General features: G+C 41.6%; 1 protein-coding gene across 5 annotated transcripts in view; it reads left to right on the forward strand.

Moving 5' to 3' along the window:
- atrnl1a (attractin-like 1a) overlaps positions 1–25,335 on the forward strand; it is a 302,814-nt gene that overhangs the window by 60,701 nt on the left and 216,778 nt on the right. For 4 of the 5 annotated variants that reach the window (XR_009273862.1, XM_058795276.1, XM_058795278.1 and 1 more), the window contains 5 exons: positions 19,261–19,345; positions 19,590–19,801; positions 23,464–23,582; positions 23,686–23,802; positions 24,023–24,155. Coding sequence is in view for 3 of the 5 variants with exons in the window: in XM_058795276.1 (XP_058651259.1) it covers positions 19,261–19,345; positions 19,590–19,801; positions 23,464–23,582; positions 23,686–23,802; positions 24,023–24,155 (666 nt within the window). In the remaining 2 variants the exon portion in view is untranslated. Of the gene's footprint in view, positions 1–19,260; positions 19,346–19,589; positions 19,802–23,463; positions 23,583–23,685; positions 23,803–24,022; positions 24,156–25,335 lie in introns of those variants that run through there. The other variant, XR_009273863.1, reaches the window with a different exon arrangement.

Consider the following 25,335-nt stretch of genomic DNA (forward strand, 5'->3'; position numbering starts at 1 on the left):
CACTGGAAAGATAAGTTAGTGTTACTACTTTTAATGAAAATTATTGTATGTTGAGTGTTTGCGACTTGCTTTCAGTTTCATTTGTGGCAGTTATCTGGCTATGATGTCTTATAACACACTATCACATGTTATTTTAACATTTTGGGAGGAGTAAAATTTACATATGTGGTTTCAACAACCAAATGCATTTACAATTATACAGTTTCATCTGGAATTGAAATCTATCTCGAAAGTGTTTTGGAAGGCATTTACACCTGGTCTTTAAACAATCGGATAGCTATCCAATCAGAGTAAACACATGAAGTGACCAGATGTAAACAGGCCCTCTGTGATCAAATGAAATGCCATACATTAAAGAGCTGTAAATAAGTTTGTTCTAGCTAACTTCTTTGAAAACAAAAAAAGTCAAAACATCACCTTCTCTTCTGTGTTTTTTACTATCGTTTCTATTGCTGTGAACCCAGTGGTGCCTTGGGTGAAACCGTACTTAGTCTTAGGACGTTGGTCACAACTCTTCAGTTTTCAGCTTTCCAGCATTAATCAAGTCATATTCTGACATCCTCGTTAATAAACAAGACTGAAATGTTGTCGAGTAATCCCTTGTGCTAATGTCTGAAATGTTGTCTATGTCAATTTTCAGGCTGACATTGTCACATAGCCTTTCCAAAATAACTTTTCATTTTGGTTACTACTCGATTTGCATATTTTTCTAAACAGTATTAAGTGAAGATTAATGCTTGCCAAATAATAGTATGTGGGACATAAATTAGCTACATGCATGACATGTAAACAAAAACAGTATATGATAAGATGGTCTGTACCAAGTTGTAGCATAGTGTCTAACTAGAGCACATACAGTATACACTATAAAGTATGCAGTATGTACTTTCCCAGAATGCAAAATGGGCCTTAATTTCCTCTTTTTTCATTTGCATTAATGAGCTTTTTAATGTTACTTAATTCCCACCTGTGGCAAGTTCCCTGTCCTGTCCTTAACCCTCACCTCTTTTTGCTCAAGAGCACACTCCATCTCTCCATTAATTTCTCTTTCTTTCTTTTTATTTTTACTCTGACTCAACTTTTACGTCACGACTTAACTTAACTTTTGAGGAGAGAGAAGGGGCATTATTAGTTCTTTTTATGCAGTTTTTCTCGCAATGAGGGACTGAATTTAGGATGACACAGAAAGCAGTTTTCATTTGCGTACCCTCTTGCCATGTCTTCCCCCACTCTCGTACTTCTAATTAGATTCAGGGAAAATGAACCCTAATTAAAATTGTAGCGCTCTGGCTGAGAGGCGTTGTGAAGCTATGTTTTTTTCTGCACAGACCTTTTGTTTTAATACAACCAGCAGACTAGGTAGCAGATTGCCTCGGCACAAAAACATATTTTATTAAGCTTGCAATTAAAACGGGTTTGATTTCCTTCCTACTGCATCTCCTGTTCTCTACCTCTGCTCTATCTGTTCCTGTCATCTAGTGTTTCTTCGCTCTGTTTCTTTGTCTCCTGTACATTAGCAATGGGAGTTGAGCCAATATCCTGTGAGGAAATGAAATCTAGGCAGAGCCAGCGATGACTATCAGGAGCTGTTTTACCATTTGAGAGAATATGAGTGTCACCTTTAGATCTGTAGAAATTTGGACCAGATTCATTGAAGTAATGAATTATTCCAGCCAGAATACTGTGGGGTAGCTTAAAATGTTTGACCGTACTGTGATGGACGAAGACAGTGGCTGTGTCTGAAAGCATTTATGCATGAAGTTCTTCCCAGAACTGATTTCGGACAAACTTCTAAAACAGCATAATAATTTAGTGATCTGCAACATTTATTTATTTTTTGCTAGAAATGACATCAAAAATGGAAAACTTGGTCAAATCATACATTTACACTCAAACTGACCACCAACCACAACTTTCAAAAGCCGTCTTTATTTCTTAGCTCAACTGTCACGGAATTGAACGAGCAGGATAGTGCAATATCATAGGCAGTGAAGTATACAGTACATCTATGCTGCATTCAAAAATCAATGATGTGACATGATCATTGTATTCAGACTGCCTTGCAGTTCATTGCCGTTCATACATTCCCTGGGACAGTTCGGAAACAAAAGTTTTGCTAATTCTTTGTGATGAACACAAATTAAGATATTTTTGATGAAATCTGAGAGATTTCTGATCCTCCACAGACAGAAACGGAGCTACCACATTCAAGGTCCAGAAAAGTAGTAAGGACATTGTTAAAATCAGTGGTTCAACCTTGATTTTAAAGCTACGGCCTTGGCCTTTGAAGCTTTTGGCCTTGAATGTGGTAGCTGCGTTGCAGTCTATTCAGGGTCAGAGACCTCTCGGATTTCATCAAAAATATCTTAATTTGTGTTCCGAAGATGAACGAAGGTCTTATGGGTTTGGAACGACACGAGGGTGACTAATTAATGACAGAATTTTCATTTGTTTTGGGTGAACTATCACTTTAAAGCTACATCAGTTGATGGGAATAGAGTGGTATTTCAATTCACTTTGCACTCAAACAGTGATTGCTTCCACAGCAATTTAAAAGACTGCATTAATGTCAAGGTGTCAAGGTGTATGATACGGTTAAATGTCAGATTGTTTCCATCATATTACTACTGATTAATCCACATATGGCAAACAATGAGAAAGAAAGCACAGTTATAATGGAACAAAGTCTTCCTGACATTCTAGGACAATGTTTTCTTTATCAAATCATGTCCATTCATGTCATGTCCAGTGTCAATTAACTTCTGCTGTAAAACCACTATGTCACAGAGTGTCGCAGGAGGTCAGAGATTAGCTAAATCCTCTTTGTGTGGCCATTTGGTCTGTTTTCTGAGGTGAAATTTTGTGTGTATGCTTGTGTGATCTTAGTTAAACAGCAGCTCGATCAGCACTGCACTCAAGAGAGCTGTTTGCAACCTGGCCATACTTTCTCTGCTCCCTGTTTGCCTGAGAACTCTGAGGGGTAAATGCCAAATTTACATAGTAATGCTGTGGCAGTCTGTGTTGACTAAGAAAGTGTGTGATGGCCTTTGAAACTCTATAGCATTAAATTGTAAGGACATTTATAATGTTACAAAATCCTGAGTCCTGAAAAAATGTTTCATGGTTTCCAAATAAATAATAAGCAGCACAACTTTTTTCGACATTAATAATAAAGTTACATGAGCACTGATTTACAGTGATTTCTGGCTGCTGAAAATTCAGCTCTCCCATCAAAAGAATAAATAAATTACATAAATATATATATATATATATATATATATATATATATATATATATATATATATATATATATATATATATATATATATATAGCCTATATATATATATAAAATTGTAGCGCTCTGGCTGAGAGGCGTTGTGAAGCTATGTTTTTTCTGCACAGACCTTTTGTTTTAATACAACCAGTAGACAAGGTAGCAGATTGCCTCGGCACAAAAACATATTTTATTAAGCTTGTAATTAAAACGGGTTTGATTTCCTTCCTACTGCATCTACTGTTCTCTACCTGTTCTCTAGCATTTTCCGACGCAGCTCAAGTTCCTGAAGGGGAACCAAACTTCAGGAGTTTCTGTTTGCATACACAGTAAAAAACTCCCAATTGTTGCTTGCGTTTTTCTTAAAATTCTGGAAATTCATTCATTCTAAGAGAAAACAAAAGGAAAATTGGGACTTTAAATTAGCTAGACTGAAACTTCAAGTTCTCCTGTTTACAATGATATATGACACTTGATGCTGACTGCTAGAATAGGTATTAAAGGTGCTGTATGTAGGATTTTGACTCTACTAAAGAATAAAAATACTATAATATGTTTGCAGATATTTAAGAAACATGCTAAGTTAACATACTTGTTTATCTGAAAAACAATGCTACAGTCAGTTATTCTCCATTTGTCATGGTTTGTGAAACCCGCCCACTGCCAGTTTACCCAATTGTATTTCTGCACCGCGGGTTGCCAGTTGGCGGAAAACAAAGCGTATTTAATTGTATTCATCGGCATGTGCGCTCGTTTCTGTTGGTGTCGTTAATCTGGCAACCTGCATGTGCGTCAAGTCTGAGGAGGAGGGGCCAGGTGAAAAAAAACGTCTCCAATATTTTGAATTTGGACTGCAATACTTAGTTCAATCCTGTCAATCCTACATACAGCACCTTTAACTCTTTCACCGCCAGCGTTTTTTAAAAAAGTTGCCAGCCACCGCCAGCGTTTTTGATGATTTTCACCTAACTTTGACGGCCCTCAGAATATTTTCTGCTATGAATATAAGAACATATTATATATCAAAATAAAGAACCAAGTCTCTGCTTTTAAACAAAAAAAAACTATTTTATTCTATCTTCATGTGTTCATGTTTTATGACCATTTGAACACAGGTGGGTACCATCAAAAATACGACATTTTGGACAAAAAACTGAGAAAAATGCATTTTTATCAAAGTAGTACATTTTCATGCAAAATACATTCAGATGTCATATTCTTTCACCTGTAAATAATTATATGAATAATTTAAATTGCATTCAATAAACAGAACAAACAGACACACACACAGACACACACACACACACACACACACACACAAACATATGATTATACACACACACAGGCTACATACATACATATACTGTACATGCACACACACACACACACAAACACGTGCACACACACACATGCACACACACACACACACACACACACACACACACACACACACACACACACACAAACATATACATACATATGATTATACACACACACAGGCTACATACATACATATACTGTACATGCGCGCGCACGCGCACACACACACACACACACAATCATATACATACATATGATTATACACACACAGGCTACATATATACATATACTGTACATGCAGACAGACAGACAGACAGACAGACAGATAGATAGATAGATAGATAGATAGATAGATAGATAGATAGAACACACACACACACACACCCCTATTCAGATCGACGGATCGGTTATAACTACAGATGTTTCTGTGTCTCTCTCTCTCTCACGGACTACATCGTCCCGATCAGATTCAAAATGGTCAAAGCATGATCTACATAGGCTATGATCTATATATGATCTACATTTTCTCTGACCCTCCATGTATGCCGATCGTCTTCTATTCGCACCCTAAAGACCCGGAAGTCCCGTAACTCATTCAGGACATGCGCTAGGGCTTTCCTTACCGTAATACACACAGAACACGGAAAGCCGTAAAAACTCGTCAATGGCGGGGAAGCGTTGTCTCTTAATTGACGAGATATCTCGTCAATGGCGTTGAAAGAGTTAAGAAACAAAGAAAAGTGCAGGCGTGTTAGGTGCCCCAAAAATGTTCTAGGTCTTTAAGGGTTAATGCAGGCCTCATAAAAATAATCATTCTTATTTTTATTAGGCCTATTATTATTATTATTATGAAGTTACTTTTATTATTAAAGTTTATTATTAAATTAACATTACAATTAATTTGCCTTAATTTGTCTTTTAAAACAGGTCTATTATACAATTAATTATAGGCCTATAATTAAAATATTAACACTGCAGTCATCAATAAAAATTAATGAAATAAAAAGCTTTATTTAGCCTATTTCAAGCAACGACTTTCAAAAACAACCTGTTTAACACGAAATACGTTTCTTCTCATTTTTTTTCACTATGTAATGGCCACAAGAGATCTCAGTATCTTCTTCCCGGGAACGTAGCGGAGCTGAGAGCCTCGCCACCCCTTCGGGGGTGTCTCGAGCAGCTAGTTCGGCCATCTCCTGCTGGTCCACCGCTTCAGGGCACCGATCTAGCAGCTCCAAATACATCAGAGGCCAATCTCGAAAGACTGGTTCCCTTAGTAGATTATTTAGCAGCGTGGAAACTACTGCCAAATGTATCTCGTTGGGTCCTGCAAACTGTAGAAAGAGGCTATCGCGTTCAGTTCAGCGCTCTGCCACCGCTTTTCAAGAGGTTTTTTCTCACATTAATGGGCCCCGAGCAGACTCTGGTATTAGAACAAAAAGTAAACAATCGCTTGAGGAAGGAGGCCATCGAGGTGGTCCCTCCTCTCGACAGAGAGTCCGAGTTCTACAGCCGGTACTTCATCGTTCCAAAGAAGGATGGGGGGTTGTGTCCGATTTTAGATCTGTGGCTATTGAACCGCTCAGTCATGTGACTGAAGTTCAGAATGCTCACTGTCAAACAGGTTGTGTCTTAGATCAGGTCCGAGGACTGGTTTGTCATGATAGATCTAAAAGACGCTTACTTCCATGTCTCCATCCTTCCCAGTAACAGGAAGTTCCTGAGGTTTGCTTTCAGGGGCGAAGCTTACCAATATCTGGTTCTTCCCTTCGGCCTAGCACTCTCACCCCGTACTTTCACGAAGTGTGTGGATTCTGCTCTGGCTCCTCTGCGACTCCAGGGCATCCGCATACTAAATTACATCGACAATTGGTTGATTTTAGCTCAGTCAGAGCAGATGGCGGTTCGGCATCGAGATGTCGTTCTTGCTCATATGAAAGAGTTGGGGTTAAGACTAAATGCCAAGAAAAGTGTGCTTTCTCCATTACAGAGGACCACTTATCTGGGCGTGGTGTGGGATTCAACCACGATGCAGGCATGTCTGTCTCCTGCTCGGATCGAGTCGATCCTCACTGCAGTCGCGAGAGTCAGAGAAGGCCGGTCACTTACTGTCAAACAGTTTCAGAAACTTTTGGGTCTGATGGCAGCTAAGTCCAACGTGATACCTTTTGGCCTGCTGTACATGAAACCCCTACAGTGGTGGCTCAAGACCAAGGGGTTCTCCCTGAGGGGAAAACCACTTTGCATGATCAAGGTCACGCAGCGACGCCTACGTGCCTTAGACATTTGGAGGAAACCTTGGTTCTTGTCTCAGGGCCCGGTGCTGGGAGCTCCTTGTCGCCGCGTACCGCTAGGGGGAACGGTCCACCCTGCCCGCGGTCTGTGGAGCGGTTGCCATCTCATGTGGCACATCAACTGCCTGGAGATGCCGGCCGTGTTTCGAGCACTGAAAAGCTTTCTTCCGGACCTAAGAGATGGACATGTGTGCGCACCGACAACACAGTGGTGGTCTTTTATATCAACCACCAGGGAGATCTGCGTTCACGCCCCTTGTACAAGCTGGCACACCAGATCCTTGTGTAGTCCCAGGACAAGCTCCTCTCACTGATAACAGTTCATATTCCTGGGCATCTCAATATGGGAGCAGACATCCTGTCGAGGCAGGGGCCGAGGCCCGGGAAATGGATGCTTCACCCCGAGGTGGTGAAGCAGATATGGAGAGTTTTTGGCCAGTCTCAGGTGGATCTGTTTGTGACTCGTCAGACATCGCACTGTCCCCTCTGGTTCTCTCTGACTCATACAGCTCCACTGGGGCTGGATACTATGGTACAGACTTGGCCGAGGCTTCATCTATGCGTCTATCGCTCTGCTCCCGGGAGTTCTAGAGAGAGTGCATCAAGACGGGGTCCGTTAGCTTCCCATTCTGGTCGGGCCAAGTATGGTTCTCGAACCTGATTTCTCTCCTTGACAGCTCTCCATGGGACATTCCTGTCAGGAGGGATCTCCTCTCACAGGGGGAGGCCACGATCCTTTACCCCCGCCCGGAGTTATGGAAGCTGTGCGTGTGGCCCCTGAGGTTGTTGAGACCATCCTACAATCTAGAGCTCCCTCAATGAAGAAACTGTACACCCTGAAGTGGAGACTCTTCACTTCATGGTGCGGAGACCGCCAGCTTGACCCAGTTAACTGCCTGGTCGGTACAGTGCTGGAGTTCCTGCAGGCTAGATTCTCTGCAGGGTTGACCCACTCCACCCTGAAAGTCTACGTGGTGGCTATAGCGGCCTACCACGCTCCTCTTGGTGGCCAGTCAGTGGGCAAGAACCCTCTAGTTACAAGTTTCCTCCGCAGTACGATCTCGTGTCCCACCATGGGACCTCTCTGTGGTGTTAGAAGCTAGAAGCTTTCTGTAGACCTCCTTTTGAGCCTATTGAGGAGATTTCTGATCGCCATCTCACTGTGAAGACTACCTTTCTTCTGGCGATATCTTCTCTTAAGAGAGATGGGGATCTGCAGGCCCTCTCAGTGTCCCCGTCATATCTCGATTTTGCGCCCGGTTTGGCCAAAGCATTTCTCTACCCTCGTGCGGGGTATGTCCCTAAGGTCCCCTCCTCTACACCACTGCCTGTCATACTCCAGGCTTTCTGTCCTCTTCCCTTCAGGGAGCCCGACCAGCAGAAGCTTAACTGTATGTGTCCAGTGCGAGCACTAGACGCATACGTCCTCTGTGGAGAAGGGCGGACCAACTGCTAGTATGCTATGGTCCCCCTAAGAGAGGTCTGCCTGCTACTAAGCAGACCCTCAGCCATTGGATAGTTGATGCCATTTCCATTGTCTATGAGTCCTCTGATCTCCCCTCGCCTTTGGGGGTCAAGGCTCACTTGACTCGAGGTGTGGCAACCTCTAAGGCCCTTCTGGCAGGTGTGCCTATGCAGGACATCTGCAATGCTGTGGGATGGTCTACGCCCCTCACGTTCGTCAGGTTCTATGACCTAGATTTGCAAGCCACTCCGGGCCCTTCTGTTCTCTTGCCATAGCTGTGCTCTTCCACACTAGGCAGGGATTTGCACGTCTGGCGGCGTGGGCAGTTTGAGTTCCTGTAGGGGAACGTCCCAGGTTATGTATGTAACCATGGTTCCCCGAGGGAACAAGACACTGCGTCTCAGGGCCATACTTCCGGCATTCCTACTGAGCTTGCTTCATTCCTAGAAGCTAATGCCGGTGGCGCCTCACGTGCGTTTAAGCGTCCTGGTCATTACATCACCCGCCCATGATGTCTAGCCCATCGATTGGACTGATTACACACATGATTCAGAGCATGGTATCGCTGAAGGCGTTCCCCTAGCGTTTTCCGACACAGCGTCTCGTTCCCTCTGGGAACGTCTCGGTTACGTATGTAACCCACGAATTGGGATCTCGCCAGAGAGACCAATCCACTTCGAGTGTAACTAAACGAGCCAATGGACATTGGCATGCGATCATTGCATCCAGCTGCCGCTGATCACAGCGTGAGTATAAGAGGCAGCGGGTGCACCGCATTAATTCATGCTTTCGCTGAGGAGCCGAGCCGGTGACCCGGCCGCTCAGCGGTGGTACAGCGACTGTGGCGACGGGACGTGACGTCTCCGTTCCCTTCTTCAGGGAACGAGGGTTACATACGTAACCGAGACGTTCCCTTTCAGTCGGTCACTCCGAGTCACGTCGGATGACCGACGAATTGGGATCCCTACCAAAACGCCACAGGAGCTGCCCCTTCCAGTGCCCTGTGTAGGCCTCCTGATCCTTCCTATAAGGCAGACGATAGGACCGGGCTCTACACAGAGAAGGTCAACTACTGTTGTTCCTTGGACAACCCAGACAGTAGGACTTGGATAACACTGGGAAGCGTGCCCTTCCATTTGGAAGAGGCACACTGCGGAGTCACCTCCTCCCCGAGGGGGTTAAGTGGCATTTAGACATGTCAAGTAACCCCGTAGGGCCCTATTGCACATGGAAGTCTCTGAGATGGCACAGGCTGCATCATTAGAGATGGCAGAACGTGGTCTGCCAGGGGAAACACGGCTCTAATAAGCATACCGTGGAATACATATATGGGATCCCGGCAGGGTCTCTCATATGGGCACTAGCCTCACATCAGATTTCAAGAATTCATTGGCTGAAAGGCCTGGCGCCGGACGCTCCGCCACATCCGGACGCCGGAGTGCTGGAGGACTCGACAGGGTTTGCCTGGTTAAGGAACTCTCTGGAGAATTAGGCGAAAGAACGCCGCAAGCCGACTGTTAGCCGGGCCTCTCAGTGCCACTGCCCGTTTGAGGTGAGAACACAGGAGGAAACCGGTTCGACACGTAGGCTATAAAACCTAGCGAACGTGTTAGGAGACACCCCTAGTGGAGTGAGCATGCAACCTGAGCGGGCAGGGCACACCTTGTGCTCCATAGGCCAAGGTGATGGCATCCACTATCCAGTGGGCCATCCTCTGCTTGGAGACAGCCTTCCCCTTCTGCTGTCCTCCGTAACAGACAAAGAGCTGTTCTGAGGTCCTAAAGCTCTGAGTTCTATCCACATACTGTCGCAGTGCGCGTACAGGACAGAGCAAAGCTAGGGCTGGGTCTGCCTCCTCCAGGGGCAGCGCTTGCAGGTTCACTACCTGGTCCCTGAAGGGAGTGGTAGGAACCTTGGGCACATAGCCGGGCCGGGGCCTCAGTGTTGCACTGGAGTCAGCCGGCCCAAACTCAAGGCACGATTTGTCGACCGAAAATGCCTGCAGGTCCCCGACCCTCTTGATCGAGGCCAACGCAGTCAGGAGTAGGGTTTTCATAGAGAGAAACTTCAACTCGACTGACTGCAAAGGCTTGAAGGGGGCAGTTTGTAGGGCTCTTAGCACCAATGCCAAATCCCAAGAGGGTAGGAAGCTCGTGCTGAAGCGATAGTGAGAGCTACCTCCTGGGGCAGATCACCTAGAACCTCCGCGTCCCGTCCAGGGACCACACATGGAGTTTCCACAAGTCTGGACGCGGGTGCCAGAGGGTGCCCCGTCTCTGAGAAAGCAGATCCTTCCTCAGAGGAATCGGCCAGGGAGGGGCTGTCGCGAGGAGCATAAGTTCCTGTTGGGCCAATATGGAGCCACTAACAAGACCTGCTCCTCGTCCTCCCTGATCTTGCACAGTGTCTGTGCTAGCAGGCTCACTGCGGGGAACGCATATTTGCGCAGGCCCTGGGGCCAGCTGTGTGCCAGTGCGTCCATGCCGAGAGTTGCCTCGGACAGGGAGTAGAACCACTGGCAGTGGGTGGTTTCTGGAGATGCAAACAGGTCTACCTGAGCAACTCCGAACCAACTCCAAATCAGCTGGACCGCCTGGGGATGGAGTCTCCACTCCCCAGGGAGTGCCGCTCGAGACAGCTCGTCGGCCGCCTGATTGAACACTCCTGGTATATGGATGGCACGAAGGGACCTCAGATGCTTCTGACTCCAGAGGAGGAGGTGGCGGGCGAGTTGCGACATGCGACGGGAGCGTAAACCGCCTTGCCGGTTGATATACGCAACGGTCGCAGTGTTGTCCGTACGGACCAGAACGTCCTTTCCCTGAAGGCGCCCTCTGAGGCGGCTCAAGGCAAGGTGTACTGCCAGCAACTCGAGGCAATTGATATGCCAACACAGTTGGGGACCCGTCCACACCCCTGACACTGCGTGCCCGTTGTACGTGGCTCCCCAGCCGGTGGCCGAGGCATCTGTGAATACGACAGCATGCCTGGATACCTGCTCCAAGGGCACTCCTGCCCGAAGGAACGAGGGATCTGTCCACGGGCTGAAGGTTTTGCGGCAGGCCGGTGTAATCTGAACCCGGTGAGTACCACGTTTCCACGCCCACCTCGGGACTTGGCCATGGAGCCAGTGCTGAAGCGGTCTCATATGGAGCAGACCGAGCGGAACTATCTGAAAGAGTTTCAGTGGGACCGCCGTCCTGCCTGATAAAGTCTTGAGGCAGTTCAGCACTGACTGAGCACGTTCCTGGGTGAGGCGTGCTGTCTGGTTGACCGAATCCAACTCCATGCCGAGAAAAGAGATCCTCTGCGTTGGCACAAATTTCAGCACGCAGCTCATGTAGAACCGCCAGGTCATGACCACCCTTGTGCAGGTCTTTCAGGGCTTTGGCCTGGTGGACCTGCAGTAACGCCATGGCGTGAAGGGCAGAAGCCGCCTCCCCACAGGCTCTATAAGCACTGCCAGTTAGACCTGATGAATACTTACAGGCCCGCGAGGGGAGACACGGGTCACCCCGCAGAGTGGTAGCGGCTGTTGGACATAGTTGCATGGCCACAGACCGAGGGGATGCCCGCATACCCCAAAGCGGCCCCACCATCGAGGGTGGTGAGAGCGGAGGAACCACAAGAGTTGTTTCGGGCAGTAAAAGGTGCCTTCCACGATCTTGTAAGCTCCTCATGCACTTCCGGAAAGAATGGCACCGGAGGAGGGCGCTGAGAACCAGCGCGACCCCCACCGAGAAACCACTCGTCCAGCCTCGAAGGATCGGGACGCGGTGGAGGATTCCACACGAGCCCGACATTCTCGGTGGCCCGGGAAAGCATAGCCGTCATCTCTGGGTTTGGCTCGGACAACGCTACCACACCCGAAGGGGGCAACGCAGCCGAGTCGTCATCCCCAGAGGGCGACTCACTCTCCGATGCAGCGATCGACATCTGGTCGTCAGGGGGAGCACCGAAGGAAACAGGTGGTAAACCCCGCTCTACAGAGGTCCCAGCCCGCTCCAACGGCAACCCCACCGGCTGCGGAGCGCCTGAGGGGTGAGGAACCCGTTGCCTCTTATACTCACGCTGTGATCAGCGGCAGCTGGATGCAATGATCGCATGCCAATGTCCATTGGCTCGTTTAGTTACACTCAAAGTGGATTGGTCTCTCTGGCGAGATCCCAATTCGTCGGTCATCCGACGTGACTCGGAGTGACCGACTGAAAGGGAACCATGGTTACATGCGTAACCTGGGACAATTTTTTTCTTTAGAAAGTTGGGTGGTTTACACTTCCAAATAAAATTTTGTCTGCATATAACATTCCCCAAGCAAGTTATAGCCATTTATTACAATGTTGTTATAGGCGCTTTTCAGTGGAAAACAGGTCTATTTAGTTTACTAACAATATAGATGTGTCCAAAAAACAGTTTAGGGAGTAAAGAAAATGGAATCAGTGTTATATAATAACAAAACACAGAAAAAAGCGATTTTTTTTCAGAGAAATATATTTTCAATCTGAGTATGAACAAAACAAACTCAAACCGTGCAGCTATTTAGTGAAAACAATTGCACAAATTGTCTTCTGCAACAAAAATACAAACAGTGCAAATGATTCACAAACTACATGCAAAATGAGTGAGAAATATACAGAGTGCAACAGAAAAAATTGTGAAAATGATCTTTATGAACTATATAAGAAAGTATAAGTGGTTCAAGATGTATAAGTGGTTCAAAAGACCAAAACCTATGTTTATTGGTTGAATATGGGACAGTTTGAACCAATCTGGGCACTAAGCATCAACAATCGTTTCTGTTTGGCTCAGAGGAACGAAATGCATTGGTTTCTCCTGACGAATCAATGTTGTCAAAATGTGATGATGTAATCACATACACTACGGAGCCTTGGAATATCCAAATAAGACAAATGAGATATCTCAGAAAATCGGAGAATCTAAAGTATTCAGATAGGATTAGCGGTTCAAAAGTTATTAAACATTTAAGAACAATAGTTATTTTGTCTTGGTCTTTGAGGGTTAATTGGAAATGCCAAATTCTCTTAATATTGCTAATAACTGATGTTTTTGGCAATATCTCTGGCTATCATCGATACAAGAACATCGTCTTTCGACGCACCCAAGCAAGGGGAGGTTATTGCGGGGCCTTTTGCAGTGCGTGCCCATCCACTAGACAGCACGTTGCCCTTTTCGTCGTTTGGGCTGCCTTGCTGAGCGCAGTGGCACTGAGAGCATTATATTTCACACACTTTAAGCTCTTTTATTTTCCAAATGTAATAGGATTAGTCTAACGAATCGTTCGGTTTGTAATGCGTACTGAACCGAAAGCCTTGTACCGAACGTTTCGATACGATTCACAAGCTTATCAGGTACAGGTACATGCCAAATTTTCTCAAGGAAAAAAAATATCTCAACTAATGCTGTAAAATATACATGAGAGTCAATTGGTACTACATTACTATAATACTGAAGGTTAAAATGGACTGATTTGTTAAAATTACACTTAATGAAGTTTTTAAAATAATAAAGTTACAGTTAGCCTACATAATATTTCTACTTCAATTAGTTTTTTTGAAATATAAACATAATGGTGGCAGTCATAAAAACTTGATGGATTTATTCAAACATAAATTAAACATTGAAGAACAGTAAATGAATATGTTGTTTAGCAAAATTCCCCTCTTTTATTATTAAAGTTTATTTTTATTTTTTTGATTTTATCTGACTAATGCGTTTATGATCACCAAATATGTTTTTCTGAGGTAAATGTGACGTTACGTGACATTGTTCACAAGCCGTTATATTGACGTCTTTGTGTGGCTGAAACACTGATTGAGCGATTACATGAGACAAGATACAGATTGTAAAGTTGTACTCTTTCTTTTAACTTACCTTTGGATGTTTAGTCATGTTTATTTCGTGCTGAAACTGGTATTAATGTGGAGGAGATGATTGGTTCACGTGTGCTACTGGCTGCCTGTTAAACTGAGGCACTACAGCGATCTGTCACTCCACAGTAAATAGCGCCAAAATGGCATTTATTGTTTGAATACTACAATACAATGGACAGAATTTGAAATCTGAGACTTTGTTTCATATTAAAAGTACCAAAGCACAGTGCTTATTGCTATATATTGGATGGGAAGTGCCCTTCAATGTTCCTTCCATTAACTGAAAACAGACTAGACTAATCGATTCTTGGGATTTAAGAATCAATATCGTTCCGTAAAAATGAGAATCGATTAATATCGAGATATCAATATTTTTTACCCAGCCCTAATAACCACCCCTTTAATATATATATATATATACCGTATTGACCTGAATATTTGACGACCCTGATTATAAGACGAGCCCCCTTTTTCCAGATGTACCTTTTGGAAAAAGGCTTTTTGTTTTTGTTTTTTCTCTGTAAAACACATTGTTTCTTAAATTATTTTCATATTGCATGTTTTTCCTATTTTAATTTTTGTTTCGAAAGTATGGTAAATACTGGTAAAATGTACTGACAATAACATTTAAAAATATATGCTTTTTGATACCATAAAAATAACATCAAAATAACAGGTAGCCCATCTGAATTATATAACATTTAGGCTATCCATCTCATAGTAGCCTACCAAAATTTTATTATCAGTAGAAGTGAAATTTTATTGTAGTCTTCAAATCTGTGTGCTGTCTTACGTTTTAAAATCACTTACAGAGGAGGTTTGGTCCCATCAGGCTAACATGACAGTCACGACTCATCACTCGCGATTTTTACAAAACACATTACATTACGTATTTCATGGCACACTCGTTTTATGCGTGTTTGGCGCCACCTATTGTTGTGGGTGTATTATTGACATGTCAAAGTCTAGACCCTGAATATAAGATGACCGTTTTTTTCAGATGTATTTCCAAACAAAAAACATTGTCTTATATTCGGATATATATTTATATATTAAAGGGGAGGTTGATTCCGATTTAACTTTTTAACGTTATATATGGACGCGCGTGCGGATGCCGCACTGTATTAAAACTTTAATCAGGATAAAACCATATATTAAAAGCTAACATAAGCAGTAGCATTTACAAATAACAGCGTATATAAAAGTATGAGACAACAACAAACAAAAAACATACCATTAAGAGCCGTGCTTGCACAGGTTCTGGGTGATCCTCTTCACTAATATTCTCAGGGTCTCAATTGGACTCAAATTGACGACGCCATTGTTTACAATACAAATGGAGCCCATGCCGCTAAGGTGAGGGGCGGTATGTTTAGAGGTGGCTTAGCCAATCAGAACACACTGGACCAGCTAACCAATCTGAGCCCATTGCGCATTTCTGAGGGAGGGTCTTCATAAAACCAGGAAATCATCAGCTCGTTCAAAGGAGAAGGGACAGAGCGGTGTGGAATAAAGGTAAATTATGTGAAAAAATTTGTTTTTTTAAAAAAGAAGCATGAACACATGTTAGACTGCACCCCATAAACACAGTCAAGCCTAGAAAAAAAACAGTCAACCACCCCTTTAACAATAACATGATTTTAAATTGTATTATTATTTTGCATTAATATTATATTAATAATAAATTTTACAGTAGTTTTGGACGGTCATTTTTGTGTTTATATTTCTTTTTTATTGTAGTGACAGAGTAAAATTTGGGTGAAAAGTGAGTGCTTTATGATGATCTTTTGACATCAGCAGCTCTGAATATCTAAGACAAGGTCTTCAGTATTCAGTGGTTTATTTTTCTCGTTTGCAGCTATAAAGGCATCTTTGTTCACTATCACTAGACAGAACTGCAGTATGTTGTTGTGTTGGGGTATCTCTGTGATGCAGTGCTGTGCTTGAGAGCATGTAATGTGTGGTGTTAATCTCTGATGCTGTCATTAGTGGTGCTATAGGGAGACTGTGAGATGTTAGATGTGACAGTTGTTTCTCTCTCTGTTTCTTGCTCTTGCCTGTGACCTGTATATTGCTGTTTTCTTATGTAAGAATCATGCTACAAAACATCTGTGCACATGGGCGTGTTAACAGTGTGTATATATACTGTATGTTTTCTTGGCACATCTGTCTGCATATGTATTGTGTGTATGCACGTTAATGCATTTACTAGCAGGAAAGCCTGTAGAATGTAAAGAGAGTCTTTGGTTTCTTCTCCTTGTTGATTAACTGACCATGAGCACAGCTAATTATTGAATTAAAGAGCGTGTAACGAGCCAAGAGTGTGTCCGATCTGGCAGCCTGGGAATAACATATGCCAGAGAGCTCAAGTAACCTGGACCGACATGTACATCTCAAAACAGACAGATGTCTCTGTCAGTAAAAAGGTTTAGTTTACATAGATTATGGAATACACTGCTGCTTTCACTCCTGATGAGTAAAATATCTCTGCACTGATATTAATATTCTGGCTGATATAGATAAACTACATTGTTAAAAAAAACAAACAAAAAAAAAAACAGTTATTTAAATACTACAAGTGAGTTTAGGCATCACAACATTATAATGTACAGTATAAAATTGTCATTTTATGTTGTTATTAGTTTCTCAGTGTCTTTAGAAATTGTGTATTGATAGATGAAGGCAAAGCAAAGATAATCTGTTAGAAACATTTAAAAAATATATATATAAATATATAAAATATATATATATTTTTTTTCAGCAAGGATGCATTAAATTGATAAAAAGTGACAGTAAAACATTTAGAATATTACAAAAAATTATTTAAAATATATAATTTGATCTTTCTATTCATCAAAGAATCCTAAAAAAATATATCACGGTTTCCACCAATGGCTGCTGAAAATTCAGCGTTGCCAGCACAGGAATAAATTATATTTGAAAATATAAAACAGTTTTAGACTGTAATTATGTATCACAATATTTCTGTTTTTACTGTATATTTGATCAAATAAATGTAGTGTTTGTGAGCACAAGAACATAAAAATATATATGAATATTAATTGGTCATCTCATATATATATATATATATATATATATATATATATATACACATATACATATATACATACATATGGTCATTATATATATATATATATATATATATATATATATATATATATATATATATATATATATATATATACAGTGGGGCAAAAAGTATTTAGTCAGCCACCAATTGAGCAAGTTCTCCCACTTAAAAAGATGAGAGAGGCCTGTAATTTTCATCATAGGTATACCTCAACTATGAGAGACAAAATGAGAAAAAAATCCAGAAAATCACATTGTAGGATTTTTAAAGAATTTATTTGCAAATTATGGTGGAAAATAAGTATTTGGTCAATAACAAAATTCCATCTCAATACTTTGTTATATACCCTTTGTTGGCAATGACAGAGGTCAAACGTTTTCTGTAAGTCTTCACAAGGTTTTCACACACTGTTGCTGGTATTTTGGCCCATTCCTCCATGCAGATCTCCTCTAGAGCAGTAATGTTTTGGGGCTGTCGCTAGGCAACACAGACTTTCAACTCCCTCCAAAGATTTTCGACGGGGTTGAGATCTGGAGACTGGCTAGGCCACTCCAGGACCTTGAAATGCTTCACGAAGCCACTCCTTCGCTGTTCGGGCGGTGTGTTTGGGATCATTGTCATGCTGAAAGACCCAGCCACGTTTCATCTTCAATGCCCTTGCTGATGGAAGGAGGTTTTCACTCAAAATCTCACGATACATGGCCCCATTCATTCTTTCGTTTACACGGATCAGTCGTCCTGGTCCCTTTGCAGAAAAACAGCCCCAAAGCATGATGTTTCCACCCCCATGCTTCACAGTAGGTATGGTGTTCTTTGGATGCAACTCAGCATTCTTTCTCCTACAAACACGACAAGTTGAGTTTTTACCAAAAATTTCTATTTTGGTTTCATCTGATTCTCCCAATCCTCTTCTGGATCATCCAAATGCTCTCTAGCAAACTTCAGGTGGGCCCGGACATGTACTGGCTTAAGCAGGGGGACACATCTGGCACTGCAGGATTTGAGGCCTTTGTTACTTTGGTCCCAGCTCTCTGCAGGTCATTCACTAGGTCCCCCCGTGTGGTTCTGGGATTTTTGCTCACAGTTCTTGTGATCATTTTGACCCCACGGGGTGAGATCTTGCGTGGAGCCCCAGATCGAGGGAGATTATCAGTGGTCTTGTATGTCTTCCATTTTCTAATAATTGCTCCCACAGTTGATTTCTTCACACCAAGCTGCTTACCTATTGCAGATTCAGTCTTCCCAGCCTGGTGCAGGTCTACAATTTTGTTTCTGGTGTCCTTTGACAGCTCTTTGGTCTTGGCCATGGTGGAGTTTGGAGTTGGACTGTATGAGGTTGTGGACAGGTGTCTTTTATACTGATAACGAGTTCAAACAGATGCCATTAATACAGGTAACGAGTGGAGGACAGAGGAGCCTCTTAAAGAAGAAGTTACAGGTCTGTGAGAGCCAGAAATCTTGCTTGTTTGTAGGTGACCAAATACTTATTTACAGAGGAATTTACCAATTAATTCTTTAAAAATCCTTCAATGTGATTTTCTGGATTTTTTTTCTCATTTTGTCTCTCATAGTTCAGGTATACCTATGATGAAAATTACAGGCCTCTCTCATCTTTTTAAGTGGGAGAACTTGCACAATTGGTGGCTGACTAAATACTTTTTTGCCCCACTGTAAATATATATATATATGACCAATTAAATTTTCAATATGAATATATTTTATAACAATTCTGTCCGGTAACTGTTATGGTACTGACATATATCATGCATCTTTACATCAGATATTACTAGATATATCTGTATTGAATTACTAATGAGGTAATGTTTTATAAAGGTATTATAATGTTCTCTATTTATCTAATAGAATGTGATGTTATTTTCAAGTTTATTTTTTTTTTTTAACTTTGTTTGTGTGTGCTTTGCAGCATGTGATGAGTGGACAGTTCTTCCAAATCCCAATCTTCATCATGACGTCAATCGTTTTGGACACACAGCAGTTGTCAGTAATGGGTAAGTTCCTGATGTGGTCTCTTTCCACTTGTAGATACCATCATTATATGCACTCTTCCTGTACCCTGTTTTTTATTTTTTTTTCCACTGAAGTTCATTTAGTTAAACAACTTATCTTGTGTCGGAAAAAAATGTTCACTTGAATGTGTGGCCTAATCCTCTCATTTCCTTTGGAAAGATGTTTTGGCAAGACAAACAGTTTAAAATACTAACGGAAAAGGTCTGTGTTTTCTCTTCCCCTCAGCTCAATGTACGTTTTTGGTGGTTTCTCTGGTGTTATCCTGAACGATGTACTGGTGTATAAACCTGCCAGCTGTGAGGTCTTCCTCGAGGTGGAGCTTTGTCAGAGCTCTGGTCCTGGTGTTCGCTGTGTCTGGATAGAAGAACGCTGTGTACCCTGGGACTCCGGCCATGCTAATGACACTTTGCCTGCCTCCTTCTGCCCTGCACGCACCAGTAAGAACCTATCATTGTAAAAGCTTATGTTAAAACACCGGCTACACAGAATCACTTTTATGGTCAATTATGGAGGTATTGTGACCTGTTTTAGAGGCGTGTTTCATCATACATTCACACTGAATTTATTTCTAAATCGAAGGAGTCTGTGAAAGTGGGTCTTTTTTTACCCTGAAGGGGTTTATTTTGTGGTTGACTAAATTATTCCGCCTACTACAAGGCTATTTAACAAAAATAAATGAATAAATGGAAATGAAATATTGATCTGAGTAGCACAGCATTGTAAGAAACCAGTTGCCTATGTATAGCAGGACTAAAGTTAAGCAGTTTAGTCAATATACATTATATACAAAAGTCATTTGACCACAGAATGGTGTGGCTGACTAATCAGCATCAAGTATTCCAATGGGCCATAGATAAATAAGGTGCTGGAAGATACTCTACCGCATAATTAGTTTTTTAAAGAAATGAATTAAATTGATCAAAAGTGACAATGGACATTTTTAATGTTACAAAATATTTATATTTTAAATAAATGCTTTTTAAATCTGTGACCGCTACAAATGTTTACACTTCCTTTCAACTTGTGGGACTATCTATACACCTGGTTTACTATCCCACATCACCATCCCAGTGGAGTGAAATTCACTGTCCATCTCATTCAATTGTGTTAGACGATTAGCTCTGTATGTCAAATGCACACCTGGAAAGTATTTTTCCTTCCCATAAATCCTCTGTCAGGAGATTATTGTTAAGCCACATATAATCCTATTTACACTTGATACACTGGGAGGCTTATATGCAGAGCCACTCTCATGTTCTGATTTACCTTGATGGCGTACAGCCTGTTTTCCATTGGGTAAATCCTGCCTGACTGTGGAAATGCCTGTTGATAATTGACTGAACAAAAGGTCAGTCAGCGCATAATAATCTCATAGCGATGTAATTATGATGGCGATGAAACCAAACTCCAGCGATTGTGGATACAGATGTTTTTGTCTGTGGGCAAAACTGGACCTGAGAGGATTACTGTAATTACCGCGTGGAGTTTGGAGTGCTATCAGAGGTGGATTGGACTTTAATTAAGTAATGGAATGACACACAAGTCCATGATGGAATATTCTGTATTGTGTGTATCTCAGAGACCTGTAATCGTGCAGTTTATCATTGTACATGGGCACTGTTTGGGTGGTTGCTCTCTGTATATACTGTACTTTACTTTGCACTATGTTCCTGATATTATTATGTAGTGCGTATATACACACACACACACACACACACACACGTTTGTTTTTGTGAAAAGTGGGGACATCCCTTGGGCGTAATGGTTTTTATACTGTACAAACTGTATGTGCTACTGCCCTACACCAACCCTACACCTAACCCTACCCCTTACAGGAAACTTTGTGCTATTTCAGATTTTCAATACACTCCATTCTGTGTGATTTATAAGCGTTTTGAAAAGTGGGGACATGGGGTAATGTCCTGAAAAGTCACCTTCTCCTTGTAATACATATGTCATACCCTTGTCATTATACAAATTTATGTCCTCATTTGTCACAAAAACGTGCGCACACACACACACACACACTACCATTCAAAAGTTTGAGGTTGTTGGGGCTTATTAATGTTTTTGAAAGAAGTATCTCACCATCCTCACTGCATTTATATAATAAAAATAGCGTAAAGCAATAACATTGTGAAATTTTATTATAATTGAAAGTCTTCACTGGCACTTTAGATCAATGTAAATGCGTCCTTAAAAAAAATACTGACCCCAAACTTTTGAAATCTATCTATTTATATACAGTATCTGTCTATCTATCTATCTATCTATCTATTCGAGCTAGTCACGATACGATACATATAACGATACAGGACTGCACTGAATTTCACCTCAGAAGATTTTAGTAAAACAGCTGTTTATTAAACACTGCATACTATACGGCCATTGCTAACTATTGGCAGAGCAGGCAGTTGACGTCTGCATTATGAAGGGCCTCTGTAACTGTACCACAGTACAATATGAGTAATGGCATATGTTTCATGTTTACATTGGGCACTCCCCACCAGGTACAATATTCTGATTGCTTGCATCTTGTTTTTAAGCCCATAAATCATAATGTACTAATAAATTTATATTGTAATGTACTCATATTAATATATTTAAAAAAGCATCTTAACATTGCTGGTAGGTTATCATTACACAAATTAACGCACTCGACATTTAAAAAAATAAATATAAGAATTAGAAGAGTTCTAAACTAATGCGCTCTCTTCACTGTAGCCTATAACGCACGCACGTTCACTCACACAGATCACGTTGCAGCCGCACACAGACATTCAGCAACACAAACTTTTTAGCGCTGCCCCGCAATTGTATCAATAAAATAGCTTAATCGCTCAAGAGCTACATTGTCTTTCTCAACAAGGAGCTGGTAACATCATTGTTTCTAAAGGAATTTAAGCCACAGCTTCACTGTTAATAGAGAAACGCGGCAAAACGGTGGTAATTCATACATACACAACCTCTCTCTCTCTCTCTCTCTCGTAAATGAACAGTTGTTGAATATCGAAGCGGTGATCGCTAAACTGCAAGCTAACCGGTGTTTTCAGAAAGCAAGTGCGTTTAGCCACAGTGGAGAGAGCGCATGCACATGGTTGCCAGGTTGACAAAGATAAGTAACACACTTAGCAGATATTTCCGTATTGCTCAAGTGGGAAGCTGTTTTGGGGATTTCGTCTCTTTATATCAGGCAACCCAGTTGTGATCCTCTGCGGCCAGGTTAAACTTTGTTGTGGCCTATATATTATGCTCTATTCATTATTTTTTAGAAACCTCGCACTTTTCTACTCCATTTTAAACAGTGTTCTTGTATTCAAATTAAGCGCGGTACACTGCTGCACACATGCCAAAATATCGATACAGAGACGGCTGTATCGATACTCATATCGCCAAATCTCTGACGATACGCGTATCGATATATCGAACACAGCACTATCTATCTATCTATCTATCTATCTATCTATCTATCTATCTATCTATCTATCTATCTATCTTTTAAAAACATTCACATCAAAATAAATCTTTATAAATTTTGAATCATTAGCAGTTGAGTCAAGTAAACAGTTAAACGTGTGTGAAGAATCTTTGTTACTCCTATTTCTTTTCTCCCATCCTTCGTGTTCATTTTTGTCCTGGATTTTCTAGTTGTTTATTCTTTGAAACCGTTCCAGACAAAAGCCAGTTCCTGTGTGACCTCTCTTTCCCAGAAATAATGATGAAAACAAACCAACAAACAGAAAACATCCCCCCAAAAAGAAAAGAACAGGAACAACCGTACTTATGTGTATGATGGTTATTCATAGTCTGAAATAAACAAAATCACAGTCAGTACAAAAGTTTCTACTTTGTCCTTGGCTCTTCCCCTCGATTCTGCGGTTTTAATTTTGCTGTGCCCTGTCCATGTCCACCTCCGCCGTTCAACTTTAGCCCTTACCCATGTGTCATTGCACACACTCATTTTTCACCACAGTTGTGAAGTGTTTCACCTTGAGAGCTCTGAGTCAGAACCTCATTATCTCCAACCTCCAATTTTTGTTTTATGCTAATAAGTAGATATTTTTCTGGTCTCTGATGATTCTTGTTTTTTTGACCATAGATTCAGATGATAAGCAGTGTCAGCAGTTTTCAGACTGTGCTTCCTGTACGGCCAACACCAATGACTGCCAATGGTGTGAAGACAAGAAATGCATCTCTTCTTCAAGCAACTGCACCGTGGTATGTCCAAACGGAGACTCTGCTGTTTTTAAAATTATTATTATTTTTTTTAAAGTGCTTATAGCAATTAAAATATGCTGTGCCATATTTTGTCTGCATTCAGCTTACAATTGAGCTTACCCGCCACCCTCGAGGTCCCCTGTACCTCAACCCTCCCCCTGCAATGCTTTCTGAGCACCAGCTCTCTATTTGGAGACCCGGTGTGCGCAAAAATGGCCAGGTATGCAGTAACAGAGCTTATAAAATGATTGATTGGCTTAGACAATTAGCATCTGTAACTTCTTGATTTCTCTTGTTTCTTCCTCATATAAATGCCGTAGAGGATTTCCTTGGATTTCTTGCTTAAAGGCAACACAATGTTGTACAGTAAATTTTCTTGGCAAAGTCGCATTAAAATATGTAACCAGAAGATATCTTATTTTCATCCTCTTGTTTTTCAGTCTGTGAAGAACTTTACCAAATGCAGTGTTCGAAGTGAGCAGGTTTGCAGCAAACTGGTGAATTGCAGGAGTTGCTCACTGAACATCAACTGTCAGTGGGAACCACAACAGCAGGAGTGTCATGCTCTGCCTGGTGAGTTGAGGAATGGATGGTTGGATGAATAGACGGACCGACAGAGAAATTGCATCTATAGTCTGATCTTTCCTGTAGCTCAAATAGTAGAGCATGGCGCTAGCAACGCCAGGATCATGGGTTCGATTCCCAGGGAAAGCAAGAGCTGGTAAAAACTGTAACTTGAATGCAATGTAAGTCGCTTTGGATAAAAGCGTCTGCTAAATGCATAAATGTAAATGTAAATGTCTACAGTGATTAAAGTAGACATTTCTTCTGTGTAACTAATGTTGATGTTGAGGATTTACAAAAAATAATAAATGAATACGTTTATTCAGCAAGGACACATTAAAATGATAGTGAAGACATTTATAATATTTCAATGCATTTTGTTCTTTTGCATTTTCTATATATCAAAAGAAAAAAGTATCACTGTTTCCACAAAAATATTAAGCAGCACAACTGTTTTCAACTGTTAAAATTAGGAAAATGTTTCTTGAGCACTAAATCAGCATATTAGAATGATTTCTTAAGCATCATGTGGCACTGAAGACTGGAATAATGACTGCTGAAAATGTAGCTTTGTCATCACTGGAATAAATTACATTTACAATTTATTAAAACAAAGAACAGCTCTTTTAAATTCTAATAATATTTTAAAATATTACAGTTTAACTGTATTTTTTGATGCAGCCTTGGTGAGCATAAGAGACTTTTTGAAAAACAAAAAAATCTTACTGACCCCAAACTTTTGAACTGTAGTGGAAGTGTCAAAAAAGTGTCACAGCTGTCTCTTTGATGGACCTATGCGCTGAAAACAGCACAGGGAATGGTCCACATGTTATAGATAATCAGAACACCAGTCAGTCACTAGTGCTCTCTACCTGTGATCATTTTGTGCATTCAGATTGGTTGACACCGGGTTTGCTGACCAGATGATTTTTTGTTGGGCACAATTTTGGAAAAGTTAGAAAAATGTCTGAAATTGTTTAAATTGTTATTGCGTTTGTGCATCTCAGATGCAAAAACAAAGGAAACAGGTTTCCACACTCCGAGGGCATCTCTACCTGATTTATTTGATCTGATCTAGTTTGAGAGCAGCAAGTGATGCAGTTGTTTGATGTATTATTAACATTCTTGTGTCTCCCTTGGGAAGAATTGTTTTCTACCTACACTTTGTACCTATTCTCTGTTTTTTCCA

The sequence above is a fragment of the Onychostoma macrolepis genome, chromosome 13, assembly GCF_012432095.1.
Source record: "Onychostoma macrolepis isolate SWU-2019 chromosome 13, ASM1243209v1, whole genome shotgun sequence".
In the NCBI taxonomy this organism is placed as follows: Eukaryota; Metazoa; Chordata; class Actinopteri; order Cypriniformes; family Cyprinidae; genus Onychostoma; species Onychostoma macrolepis.